At 46.6% G+C, this 14,512-nt stretch overlaps 1 protein-coding gene across 8 annotated transcripts in view; it reads right to left on the bottom strand.

Annotated features, from left to right (window-relative positions):
- Positions 1–11,908: 11,908 nt before the first annotated feature.
- EIF2S2 (eukaryotic translation initiation factor 2 subunit beta) overlaps positions 11,909–14,512 on the bottom strand; it is a 327,902-nt gene continuing 325,298 nt past the window's right edge. For all 8 annotated transcript variants that reach the window (XM_069243957.1, XM_069243950.1, XM_069243954.1 and 5 more), the window contains one exon: positions 11,909–12,356. In XM_069243957.1, coding sequence (XP_069100058.1) covers positions 12,275–12,356 — 82 coding nt within the window. In that variant the 3' untranslated portion in view covers positions 11,909–12,274. The remainder of the gene's footprint in view (positions 12,357–14,512) is intronic.

Below are 14,512 nucleotides of genomic sequence, written 5' to 3'. Positions count from 1 at the left end.
TGGTAGCACCTTTCTTTCTGGTTGAGTGTGCCCTTGGTGTAATGGGCAGCTGTCGTTTAGCTTTAAGGTAGCAGATTTGGATGCATTTAACTATCCATCTGGCTATACCTTGTTTTGAAATTGGGTTTCCTGCATGAGGTTTTTGAAATGCAATAAAGAGTTGTTTAGTTTTTCTGATGTTTTTTGTTCTGTCAATGTAATACATCAATGCTCTTTTGACATCTAATGTATGTAGTGCCCTTTCAGCTACGGTATCTGGCTGTGGAAAGAACACTGGAAGTTCCACTGTTTGATTTAGATGGAACGGTGAAATAACCTTTGGCAAAAATTTAGGATTGGTCCTTAGGACGACTTTATTTTTGTGTAGTTGTATAAAAGGTTCCTGTATTGTAAACGCCTGAATCTCGCTTACTCTTCTTAGGGAAGTAATGGCGATGAGAAATGCCACCTTCCAGGTTAGGAACTGTATGTCGCAGGAGTGCATGGGTTCAAAAGGTGGACCCATAAGTCTAGTTAGGACAACATTTAGGTTCCATGAAGGAACAGGTAGTGTTCTTGGTGGTATAATTCTCCTAAGGCCCTCCATGAATGCTTTAATGACTGGTATCTTATATAGGGAAGTTGAATAGGTAGTCTGCAGGTATGCAGATATTGCTGCAAGGTGTATTTTAATGGAAGAGAAAGCTAGGTTAGATTTTTGTAAGTGAAGCAAGTAACCCACTACATGTTCTGGAGTTGTGTGTAATGGTTGTATTTGATTAATATGGCAGTAGCAAACAAACCTCTTCCATTTACTTGCATAACAGTGCCTGGTGGATGGCCTTCTGGCTTGTTTTATGACTTCCATACATTCTTGGGTAAGTTGTAAGTGCCCGAATTCTAGGATTTCAGGAGCCAGATTGCTAGATTCAGCGATGCTGGATCTGGGTGTCTGATCTTTTGGTTGTGCTGTGTCAACAGATCTGGCCTGTTGGGCAATTTGATACAGGGTACCACTGATAGGTCTAGCAGCGTTGTGTACCAGGGTTGCCTTGCCCAAGTTGGTGCTATCAATATGAGTTTGAGTTTGCTTTGACTGAGTTTGTTTACCAGGTAAGGAAGGAGAGGGAGAGGAGGAAAAGCGTAAGCAAATATCCCTGACCAGTTCATCCATAGGGCATTGCCTTGGGATTGTTTGTGTGGGTATCTGGATGCGAAGTTTTGGCATTTTGCGTTCTCCCTTGTCGCAAACAAGTCTATCTGAGGTGTTCCCCAGAGTTTGAAATAAGTGTTCAGAATTTGGGGGTGAATTTCCCCATTCGTGGACCTGTTGATGATCTCGAGAGAGATTGTCTGCGAGTTGATTTTGGATCCCTGGTATAAACTGTGCTATTAGGCGAATTTGGTTGTGAATTGCCCAATGCCAAATTTTTTGTGCTAGCAGGCTTAACTGCGTGGAGTGCGTCCCCCCCCTGCTTGTTTAGATAATACATTGTTGTCATGTTGTCTGTTTTGACGAGAATGTATTTGTGAACTATTATTGGTTGGAAGGCTTTTAGTGCTTGAAAAACTGCTAGAAGTTCTAGGTGATTGATATGCAGTTTTGTTTGATGTACGTTCCATTGTCCTTGTATGCTGTGTTGATCGAGGTGTGCTCCCCACCCTGTCATGGAAGCATCTGTTGTTATTACGTATTGTGGCACTGGGTCTTGGAAAGGCCGCCCCTTGTTTAAATTTATGTTGTTCCACCACAGAAGCGAGAGGTAAGTTTGGCGGTCTATTAACACCAGATCTAGAAGGTGACCCTGTGCTTGAGACCACTGTGATGCTAGGCATTGCTGTAAGGGCCTCATGTGCAGTCTTGCGTTTGGGACAATGGCTATGCATGAAGACATCATGCCTAGGAGTTGTAATACCATCTTTGCCTGTATCTTTTGTGTTGGATACATGCGTTGTATGATGGTGTTGAAATTTAGAATTCTTTGTGGACTTGGAGTGGCTACTCCCTTCGATGTGTCTATTATGGCTCCTATGTATTGTTGTACCTTGCGCGGCAGAATGTTGGATTTTGTAAAGTTGACGGTGAACCAGAGTTTGAAGAGGGTTTGTATGATCTGATTTGTGTGATTTGAGCACTGTATGAACGAATGGGCCTTGATTAGCCAGTCGTCCAAATATGGGAACACATGTATTTGCTGCCTTCTTATGTGTGCAGCGACTACCGCTAGACATTTGGTAAAGACTCTTGGTGCGGTTGTTAATCCGAAAGGCAGTACCTTGAATTGGTAATGTATTCCTTTGAATACAAACCTTAGGTATTTCCTGTGCGATGGGTGTATTGGTATATGGAAATAAGCATCCTTGAGGTCTAAAGTTGCCATGTAGTCGTGTAGTTTTAGCAATGGCAATACTTCTTGTAGTGTGACCATGTGGAAGTGGTCTGATTTGATGAAAGTGTTCACTACTCTGAGGTCTAGGATTGGTCTCAGTGTTTTGTCCTTCTTTGGTATCAGAAAGTACAGTGAGTAAACTCCTGTGTTTATTTGTGTGTTTGGCACTAATTCGATTGCATTCTTTTGCAATAGTGCCTGCACTTCTATCTCCAGGAGATTGGAATGGTGTGTTGTTAAATTTTGTGCTTTTGGTGGTATGTTTGGAGGGAATTGTAGAAATTCTATGCAATAACCATGTTGGATAATTGCTAGAACCCAAGTGTCTGTAGTGATTTTCTCCCATGCTTTGTAATAATGACCTATTCTTCCCCCCACTGGTGTTGTGTGGAGGGGGTGAGTGACATGTGAGTCACTGTTTAGTAGTAGGGGTTTTGGGGCTTTGAAATCTTCCTCTATTTCTAGGGAATTGCCCTCCTCTATATTGTCCCCGAAAACCTCCTCTATACTGTCCCTGGTAACTGGACGGTGTGGCTTGTGAGGTGCTGGCTTGTGTGCTTTGACCCCGAAACCCCCCTCGAAAGGGCGTTTTACGGAATGTGCTGTAATTCCCTCTGCTCTGCGGGGAGTAGAGTGCGCCCATGGCTTTGGCAGTGTCCGTATCTTTTTTGAGTTTCTCAATCGCTGTGTCCACTTCTGGACCGAACAGTTCTTTTTCATTAAAAGGCATATTGAGAACTGCTTGTTGAATCTCTGGTTTAAATCCAGACGTTCGGAGCCATGCATGCCTTCTGATAGTTACAGATGTATTAATTGTCCGTGCAGCTGTATCTGCAGCGTCCATGGAGGAGCGTATCTGGTTGTTGGAGATGGTCTGTCCCTCCTCAACCACTTGTTTTGCCCTATTTTGTAAGTCCTTGGGCAGATGTTCAATGAGATGTTGCATCTCGTCCCAGTGGGCTCTGTCATAGCGCGCAAGTAGTGCCTGGGAATTCGCGATGCGCCACTGGTTTGCAGCTTGTGCTGCGACTCTTACCAGCTGCATCGAACTTGCGGCTTTCTTTATCTGGGGGTGGTGCATCTCCAGATGTGTGAGAGTTGGCCCTTTTCCTAGCTGCTCCTACAACGACAGAGTCTGGTGGCAGCTGTGTAGTGATGAAAACCGGGTCCGTAGGAGGCGGCTTATACTTTTTTTCCACCCTTGGTGTGATTGCCCTACTTTTGACCGGCTCCTTAAAGATGTCTTTTGCGTGCCGGAGCATACCAGGGAGCATAGGCAGGCTTTGGTATGAGCTGTGGGTGGAGGAGAGTGTGTTGAATAGGAAATCATCCTCGACCTGTTCTGAGTGGAGGCTTACGTGGTGAAATTGTGCTGCTCTAGCCACCACTTGAGTACGCGGTGCTGTCTTCTGGTGGAGATGGCTTTGTAGGGTATGCCTCCGGACTGTTATCGGACACTGGGGCGTCGTATAGGTCCCATGCGTCCTGATCTTGGTCACCCTGGCTCATGGTGGTGTGAGCTGGGGAGTGTGATGGAGTTTGTGCTGGTGAAACGTTAATCACGGGCGGAGGAGAGGGTGGTGGTGTAACTCTTTTCACTACTTTTGGTTGTGGTGTTTGTTCCGTCTGGAACTCCAACCTTCTCTTTCTCCTAATGGGGGGGAAGGGTGCTTATTTTTCCTGTCCCCTGCTGAATGAAGATACGCTTTTGCGTATGGTCCACATCAGTTGCTTGTAGCTCTTCCTCAAACCTATGCTTCTGCATTTGGGAGGTTAGCGAGTGCTCTTCTGTATAAGAGCCTGAAGCTGGGTCTCTTGCAGTTTGTTTCGGCATCGAAACTTTGTCTGCGTGTTTTTTCGGCTCCGAGGTGACTTTTTTCCTTTTCGGGGCCGAAACCTCTCGGCGTCGATCTGTTTCGGTGCCGCTGTCTCGGCGTCGAGCCGTGTCCACACCGGCATCTCGGTGTCGAGGCTTGTCTCCAGCACTTTCTCGGTCCCGAGAAGGCTGCGTGCCGGTGTCTCGACCGGAGTCGGACGATCTCGGCACTGTTTGGGCCTTTTTCGGTGCCGACGGTCGGTCACCGAATTTATGGGTCGAGCCATGGCCTGGTGGCAGTGGCGTCCCCTGGGCCTTGTAAATGTTTCTCTGTGTGGTTTTCGACGTCTTACTCACGGTTTGTGTATCGTCGAATCCTTCGGAGTCTGAGTCTTGGATCGAGAAGGTACCTTCCTCTTCCTGTTCCTCGAACTCCCGTTGGGCTGTCGGTGCGGACGCCATCTGAAGTCTTCTGGCTCGACGGTCTCGGAGTGTTTTTCGGGACCGGAACGCACGACAGGCCTCGCAGGTGTCTTCGCTGTGCTCAGGTGACAGGCACAGGTTGCAGACCAAGTGTTGGTCTGTGTAGGGGTATTTATTGTGGCATTTGGGGCAGAAACGGAACGGGGTCCGTTCCATCGGCGTTCTTCAGCACGCGGTCGGGCCGACCAGGCCCCGACGGAGGATCGAAAAACTACCCCGAAGGGCACCAGAGCTCTTCGATCTTCGATGCGGTGTGGAATCTAAGTACGCCGATCCCGAACGCAACAATACCGATGAAAATCTTCCGAAATTAGCTAATTTTCCGTTCCGAAACTCGGAGCGACAGGAACACGTCCGAACCCGATGGCGGAAAAAAAACAATCGAAGATGGAGTCGACGCCCATGCGCAATGGAGACAAAAGGAGGAGTCACTCGGTCCCGTGACTCGAAAGACTTCTTCGAAGAAAAACAACTTGTAACACTCCGGCCCAACACCAGATCGCGAGCTATTGCAGAACATGCGTATCTACAGCGACAGATGCCATCGAACATTGATTTTTGCAATTTGAAAAGTTTTCTAAATTCTTAAAAGACCTGCTAGGGCCTTGTATTAGATCCTGTTTAGCATTTCTTTTAGAGTTTAAAAGTTTGTAAAAGTTTGAATTAGATTCTAGAACCAGTTTTAGATTCTTAAAAAGTATTCCAACTTTTAGAAGCAAAATGTCTAGCACAGATGTGACTGTGGTGGAACTCGACACCACACCTTACCTCCATCTTAAAATGAGGGAGCTAAGGTCACTCTGTAAAATAAAGAAAATAACAATGGGCCCCAGACCTTCCAAACTACAGCTCCAGGAGCTGTTGGCAGAGTTTGCAAAGGCCAACCCCTCTGAGGATGGCAACACAGAGGATGAAGATAGTGACTTGGAGGAAAATTCCCCCCTACCAGTCCTATTTAGGGAGAACAGGGTCTCTCAAACCCTGACTCCAAAAATAGTAGTCAGAAATGCTGGCTCCCTCACAGGAGGGTCCAGCCTCTCTGAAATCACTGAAGGTAACTCCAGTGAAGAGGACATCCAGTTAGCCAGGATGGCCAAAAGATTGGCTTTGGAAAAACAGATCCTAGCCATAGAAAGGGAAAGACAAGAGATGGGCCTAGGACCCATCAATGGTGGCAGCAACATAAATAGGGTCAGAGATTCTCCTGACATGTTGAAAATCCCTAAAGGGATTGTAACAAAATATGAAGATGGTGATGACATCACCAAATGGTTCACAGCTTTTGAGAGGGCTTGTGTAACCAGAAAAGTGAACAAATCTCACTGGGGTGCTCTCCTTTGGGAAATGTTCACAGGAAAGTGTAGGGATAGACTCCTCACACTCTCTGGAAAAGATGCAGAATCTTATGACCTCATGAAGGGTACCCTGATTGAGGGCTTTGGATTCTCCACTGAGGAGTATAGGATTAGATTCAGGGGGGCTCAAAAATCCTCGAGCCAGACCTGGGTTGATTTTGTAGACTACTCAGTAAAAACACTGGATGGTTGGTTAACTGGAAATGAAGTGTGTGACTATGTTGGGCTTTATAATTTGTTTATGAAAGAACACATTTTAAGTAACTGCTTCAATGAAAAGTTGCATCAGTATCTGGTAGACCTAGGTCCAATTTCTCCCCAAGAAGTGGGAAAGAAGGCAGACCACTGGGTCAAGACTAGGGTAACCAAAACTTCCACTGGGGGTGACCAAAAGAAAGGGGTTACAAAAACTCCCCAGGAGAAAGTGGGTGACACTAGAAACAAAGAAAAAGAGTCCTCTGTAGGCCCCCAAAAACCAGAACAGGTGGGTGGGCCCCAAGACACAACCCAAAACAAAGGTGGGTACCAGGGTAAGAACTGGGATGCCACTAAGGCATGGTGCCACAACTGTAAACAGTCTGGGCACCACACCAAGGACACTTCTTGTCCCAAAAACAAACCCCAGAACAAAATTCCAGGGGTAACCAGTGTAGCCATGGGAGATGACTCCTCAGATGAGGAGGTCTTCCTAGCCTTCAACTGGAAACAGGGCCCAACAGGTGAGTTGGAGATTCCAGAGGGAAGTAGACACTTCCACCACCTACTGGTGAATGGAATCCCAACCACTGCCCTGAGAGACACTTGTGCCAGTCACACTATTGTGCATGACAGGCTGGTGCTCTCAAACCAGTACATCCCAGGTGAGACTGCCAGGGTAAGAGTTAGCCTAGACAGGGTCACTAAGAGGCCTGTGGCTTTAGAGCCCATAGAAGTGGGTGGCACTCTTAGCTGGAGAAGGGTAGTAGTCAGTACAGACCTCCCCCTTGATTGTCTCCTTGGAAATGACTACCCAGAGGTTAGTCAGAGCCCAAGAGAGAAACTGGTCCAGTGCCAGTCCTCTCCCAAGGATTCTGGAAGTCCTGCCTCTGCAGTAAATGCAAGCAGGCCCCAGAAGAAGAAGAAAAGAAAACAGAGTAGGAAGGGTGGACAACCTTTAGCCAAGGTTACAGCAAGCCAAGGAGATTCTGCTCCAGTAGGGGAGAACTCCAAAAATGGCCCTGATAAAGTCCAACCTGACCCACAAGAAGTCCTGGCTAGTCAGGCAACTGTTAAACCTGAGTGGGTGGCTCCTCAGCTAACAGAAGAAAGAGTGGAAGAAGGGTGTTTACTACAAGATGTGGTAACCCCCCACTCCAATACAGCAGACAGGCAACCTGAACCCAAAGAAGCCTGTAACTTAGCCCCTTCCCTTTTAGGTGAAGAGCTAAAGGTGTGGTTCTGGGCACTGACAACTGTCAGTGGCCTCTGCTGGGTGTTAGCCTTTATGGCTGCACTATCCTTAGCATGGTGGTCTGACCCCATGCCAAATAGCAAGTTAGGCCCCCTGACCCTATTGGTCATGGTGGGGTTACTCCAGCTCTGGGTAACCTCTCTGGGTAAGCTAGGGGTGACCCTGGCCAAGATAAGGTTAGCAGAGGTGGACACCTCTAAGACCAAAATAGAAAGAATGGGTGGAGACATTGAAGAGGCAGACAAGAGGCAATTCAGACTAGGTCCTATCACTGTGGAAGTGGGTCAGTTCCCCAAAGGGAATGACCTGAACAGAAGGATGTAAGGCAGAGTAGGCCCTGCAACTAACCAGCGTATTTCTCCTACTCTTCCTCGCCTGACAGACTAGGAAGACTCTCCCAGCTTGGGCTGAGTCTCCTGGCCTGTAGGCTGGGGGGGGGCTTGTGTAAAGAAATGGCTCCCTGTTGCAGTTACCCCCCACTTTTTGCCTGATACTGATGCTGACTTGACTGAGAAGTGTGCTGGGACCCTGCTAACCAGGCCCCAGCACCAGTGTTCCTTCACCTAAAATGTACCATTGTATCCACAATTGGCACACCCTGGCATTCAGATAAGTCCCTTGTAACTGGTACTTCTAGTACCAAGGGCCCTGATGCCAAGAAAGGTCTCTAAGGGCTGCAGCATGTCTTATGCCACCCTAGAGACCCCTCACTCAGCACAGACACACTGCTTACAAGCCTGTGTGTGCTAGTGAGAACAAAATGAGTAAGTCGACATGGCACTCCCCTCAGGGTGCCATGCCAGCCTCTCACTGCCTATGCAGTATAGGTAAGACACCCCTCTAGCAGGCCTTACAGCCCTAAGGCAGGGTGCACTATACCATAGGTGAGGGTACCAGTGCATGAGCACTGTGCCCCTACAGTGTCTAAACAAAACCTTAGACATTGTAAGTGCAGGGTAGCCATAAGAGTATATGGTCTGGGAGTCTGTTTTACACGAACTCCACAGCACCATAATGGCTACACTGAAAACTGGGAAGTTTGGTATCAAACTTCTCAGCACAATAAATGCACACTGATGCCAGTGTACATTTTATTGTAAAATACACCACAGAGGGCACCTTAGAGGTGCCCCCTGAAACTTAACCAACTATCTGTGTAGGCTGACTGGTTCCAGCAGCCTGCCACACTAGAGACATGTTGCTGGCCCCATGGGGAGAGTGCCTTTGTCACTCTGAGGCCAGTAACAAAGCCTGCACTGGGTGGAGATGCTAACACCTCCCCCAGGCAGGAGCTGTGACACCTGGCGGTGAGCCTCAAAGGCTCACCCCTTTGTCACAGCCCAGCAGGGCACTCCAGCTTAGTGGAGTTGCCCGCCCCCTCCGGCCACGGCCCCCACTTTTGGCGGCAAGGCTGGAGGGAACAAAGAAAGCAACAAGGAGGAGTCACTGGCCAGTCAGGACAGCCCCTAAGGTGTCCTGAGCTGAAGTGACTAACTTTTAGAAATCCTCTATCTTGCAGATGGAGGATTCCCCCAATAGGGTTAGGATTGTGACCCCCTCCCCTTGGGAGGAGGCACAAAGAGGGTGTACCCACCCTCAGGGCTAGTAGCCATTGGCTACTAACCCCCCAGACCTAAACACGCCCTTAAATTTAGTATTTAAGGGCTACCCTGAACCCTAGAAAATTAGAGTCCTGCAACAACAAGAAGGACTGCCCAGCTGAAAACCCCTGCAGAGGAAGACCAGAAGACAACAACTGCCTTGGCTCCAGAAACTCACCGGCCTGTCTCCTGCCTTCCAAAGAACTCTGCTCCAGCGACGCCTTCCAAAGGGACCAGCGACCTCTGAATCCTCTGAGGACTGCCCTGCTTCGACGACAAGAAACTCCCGAGGACAGCGGACCTGCTCCAAAAAGACTGCAACTTTGTTTCAAGAAGCAGCTTTAAAGAACCCTGCAACTCCCCGCAAGAAGCGTGAGACTTGCAACACTGCACCCGGCGACCCCGACTCGGCTGGTGGAGAACCAACACCTCAGGGAGGACCCCCGGACTACTCTACGACAGTGAGTACCAAAACCTGTCCCCCCTGAGCCCCCACAGCGCCACCTGCAGAGGGAATCCCGAGGCTTCCCCTGACCGCGACTCTCTGAAACCTAAGTCCCGACGCCTGGAAAAGACCCTGCACCCGCAGCCCCCAGGACCTGAAGGACCGGACTTTCACTGCAGAAGTGACCCCCAGGAGTCCCTCTCCCTTGCCCAAGTGGAGGTTTCCCCGAGGAAGCCCCCCCTTGCCTGCCTGCAGCGCTAAAGAGATCCCTTGATCTCTCATTGACTTACATTGCGAACCCGACGCTTGTTCTAACACTGCACCCGGCCGCCCCAGCGCCGCTGAGGGTGAAATTTCTGTGTGGGCTTGTGTCCCCCCCCGGTGCCCTACAAAACCCCCCTGGTCTGCCCTCCGAAGACGCGGGTACTTACCTGCAAGCAGACCGGAACCGGGGCACCCCCTTCTCTCCATTCTAGCCTATGCGTTTTGGGCACCACTTTGAACTCTGCACCTGACCGGCCCTGAGCTGCTGGTGTGGTAACTTTGGGGTTGCTCTGAACCCCCAACGGTGGGCTACCTTGGACCAAGAACTGAACCCTGTAAGTGTCTTACTTACCTGGTAACACTAACAAAAACTTACCTCCCCCAGGAACTGTGAAAATTGCACTGTGTCCACTTTTAAAATAGCTATTTGTGAATAACTTGAAAAGTATACATGCAATTGAAATGATTCAAAGTTCCTAATGTACTTAACTGCAATACCTTTCAAACAAGATATTACATGTTAAATTTGAACCTGTGGTTCTTAAAATAAACTAAGAAAAGATATTTTTCTATACAAAACCTATTGGCTGGATTTGTCTCTGAGTGTGTGTACCTCATTTATTGTCTATGTGTATGTACAACAAATGCTTAACACTACTCCGTGGATAAGCCTACTGCTCGACCACACTACCACAAAATAGAGCATTAGTATTATCTCTTTTTACCACTATTTTACCTCTAAGGGGAACCCTTGGACTCTGTGCATGCTATTCCTTACTTTGAAATAGCACATACAGAGCCAACTTCCTACACTGGATATCTTCCATAAATCCAGAAGTGCACATCCAGGATGTCCCCAAGTACTTCCAGGGTACGTGCAACCCAGTCATAGAATCCAGACTAGAACACAATACTTGCTTGGGTGCATTGTGGTCATTGTATACATTTTGGAAAAATAAAATGCAAAGGGTCTCTGGAAGAGTAGGAATAATCTTCAGCATCACCCAAACTGTGGGACAAAAGTGGGCTAGTGAAGATAACACCTTTTTACCCATTACTCCAATTTGCATGAACTCACTTTCTAGGGGGTGGAAGGAAAGGAATTAGGGCTCAGTGTACACGAAGAAGCGTGTACCATTAGACTTTCTGATCATGAATATAGCAGGAGCAGCCTGTGACGGCAATCTATCTGATGGTGGTTAACTGCTGGGCAGAGAAAGACCTGGATTAAGCTGTCAGTATGTCGTCCACCTGGGTTTCATTAAAAGAGAAGAGAATGTACCAGCTGCAGGAGTGATGGTAGTAAATTTCAATTCACGTCTACCGTGCGTGATAATTCCAGGACTTCTGCAGCCCTGCAAATGACGCCTGCAAAGGATACACTCTCCCTGGGGGGTGGGTTGGGGAGCCATGAGGTGATCACAGGGTTAGTTCAGTGAGATGAAGGCCACTGGTGGTCTGCAGGTTAAGATCAATGTCTGTATCAGGTTAACAAGACAACTGCTGACAAGCAGAAACTGTGGACGCTCACTCAGAGCCATTCAGACGCCTGAGTAAATTCAAAACATAAGGATTATATGGGCAGATGTAGCCATCAGAATAATCCTTTTACTCTTTCTCCACAGAGAAAACTGTAGCACAGGTTTTCACGCATAATTAGTTCAACATGGCTGGATACATTCATACACTCACTTATCAAATGACACACATTACATAGCCAGGTATTCATTCACACTCATTCATACGTCAGTCTAATCAATGCACTCACTGATCTGCCTATCCAACCAGTGACTCATTCTCACATACACCCACTACCTATCTACAGAACTACACATACAAACTTGCCAATAAAGGACTGAGTTATGAAATAGCCGTACCTAGCAGACCTGCTGGCTGTGCCAATGCTGGTTTAATAATTAGTGGAATAAGGGCAGAGTAGAACAGTTCTGTCTTTTGCTGCAGTCAAATTAAAAGAACTACACCAGCCGGATGAGGCAAAACGAACAGACAGATTTAAGCAGAGTGATGGACATGCTTCATAGTACCCGACTTTGCCCAACAACACTTGACCCAAATACCTCCAAGACAAAAGGTACATGCTTCACACAAACAAAAATACAACATCTTTAATGTCAGAACTTTATTAGTTGCACTTCATTTTATGAATGGTTAAAAATGTTCCTTTCAGCAAGGTATCTGACATGGGGGAAACAGGTTGATGAGTGCTGGATGACGTGTGAGTATCAAGAACCTGCACACTGGAAGGCATTTACAGAACCAGTGACCCAAAGCCAAACAAATGCATTACAATCGTTACCACAGTTAACTTTTAATCAAGTGGCAAAAGCATTCAATTGTTCTAGAACAGGTCAGCAATTCCAAAAGCGGAGGTCCAAACTAGTTAGCTTTGGCGCGGAGCTGGGCTCTCTTGCCTGTTACAGCCTGGAAACCAGTCTTGATGCTAGCTACAGAGCAACGGGAATGACATGTCTCACACTGCAAGAAATATAACCGAGTGTCCTTCTGCAAGATTGTGTCCGGAGACCGGCAAGTGTGGCATGTTACATACTCCTCTGCAAAAAAACAAAAAAAAGGAAAGAAAAGAAAACATTGCATCAGATATTAGGCCACATGATAACATCTGAGTTGAATTAGTACATACTTCTTATGAGACTTCAAGTTATACTAAAATGAAGTCAGAACCTAGTAGGTAAACCACAATTCATTAGCCTATATCGATCTGGACCAAACTAATTCAAGATTCTATAGCTAGTCTCCAAAATGTTCACCTGTTCAACATGTGGGCTCAGAATCCAAGGACCCCTACGCTGAAGTATGAACACGTAGACAAAGGCTAAGTAAAGGATAATTCAGATTTTTTTTTTTTATACATCTGGTAAAAGACAATACATCATCGTGGGAAAATTGTTTGGCTACTACAGATTCTTGCGAGTCTCCTAGTGCGTGGTTTGACTCCATTGAACAGAATTTGAAAACCTTCCGAAATATATATAACCATTCTAGTGTCCAACCACATGCAGAAAACATGAAAACCAAAATGGCCAAGTGATGTCGAGTCACTTTATGGTTGCTCTTTCTCATCATCAATATGTGGGTAGCTTCCAAACCAGTACAGCACAAGTATGAAGTCAGGAAAGTACCATAAAAGTTAGTAAAATAGAACATGCGCAAATGTATCAAGCATTAAATTAATAGGTTATACCCAGTCTATCATGTGCACAAATGCAACTTTGAAGGTTCCCGTTTAAACAAAAAAAACAAATGGTAAAGCTATTAGGTCTCACTTTTATAATTGAAATTTTCTGAATACTTTAATTCACACACACACTCATGCATCTAGCCATGTGCTCATTCATTCGTTCACTTGTATTTATTCATTCATCCATTTACTTTTCTTACTTTTTTTTTTTTTTTTTTTAAATTCACCCGTACCCCATCCACAATACTACGCAAACAATATCAAATAATGAAGCGACATGCATTTATATTTCAGACCTACTGGCTTTGCTACTAATCTAGAATGAGTGCAAGTGCTTCCTGTAGTGTGAAACTGCTAAAATATAAGTGCTGTCTACTGAATTAGTATATAAAGTTAGCACACTGGAGCAGACAGCGGAGCTCATGTGATCTGCTGCAAGCGCACTCCATGGACCTGCCCCCACTCCGAAGGTTTTGCTTCTGAGTCATGAACACTGCTAGCCCACAGCCTGAGAATGCACCAACGGTGTACTGTTGTTGGCATGCAGATTTCAATGCATGGAAGGAACTGGATGTTATCTACTAAGTCTTAGGTTTTGAGGCCTGCATGCACCAAATGCTGTGAAGTCTGCGCAAAATGCTTGCTGCTTCTATACCACATGAATGACTCCAGTGGGTGCTGCCTGGCATTCTGAGGGCTCTCTAAATTGTTGGGAGCCCCCTCTTCCTCCTCACACAGAGTTGAGGCCCCCCTCCTGGGTCCAGCCAGCACCATTTTGACGCACAACTTATATTTGTCGTAACCAAGGCTTGTTGGCAACTTCCAACACGAAATCACGTCTGCATCCATCTTCACGTCGTGGGACATCTTCTGCATCATGCAGGAACCCGCTGGCATCTTCCTAGGGTGCATTCCTGCAGTCTTCGTCCAACCGGGGACTTCTTTTGCACCCTCTTATGGGTAGGCAGGGGCTCCTGTCCTTCCTGGAACTTCTTTTGACTTCTGGACTTGGTCCCCTTCTTTTCCAGGTCTTCAGGTCCAGGAATCCAGCAGTTGTTGTTTGCAGACTTGGTTGGTTACTGCAAAACTCAAATCACGAGGTGTAGTGTGTCCTAAGGAAACTTGCAGTACTTTACTCCTGCTTTTCTGGGCTCTGAGGAGGGGTAATTAATTACATTTACTGTATTCTTACTCTCCCAGCGATTCTGCACACTCTACACTTTTCTAGGTGGGAATTCGTGATTTGCATTCCTCTTTCTTACTATATGGGTTGTGTTGCCCCTAGACCTATTTTCTCCCAATGCATTCTATAGCATTTCCTATTGTTTGCACTATCCTATGTCTTATTACGTGCCTTATGTTGGTGTCTAGTGTATATATTGTGTATAATACTTACTTCCAGAAGGAGTATTGCCTCTAAGATATCTATGGCCTTGTGTCACCCAAATAAACTACCTTTATTATTGGTAACACTGAGTATTGTCTTTACTTGTGTATAAGTACTGTGTA

This window comes from Pleurodeles waltl, chromosome 7 (genome assembly GCF_031143425.1).
Source record: "Pleurodeles waltl isolate 20211129_DDA chromosome 7, aPleWal1.hap1.20221129, whole genome shotgun sequence".
NCBI lineage: Eukaryota > Metazoa > Chordata > Amphibia > Caudata > Salamandridae > Pleurodeles > Pleurodeles waltl.
Note: the sequence above shows the minus strand (reverse complement) of the source record. Positions and strands in the feature narration are given on the sequence as shown.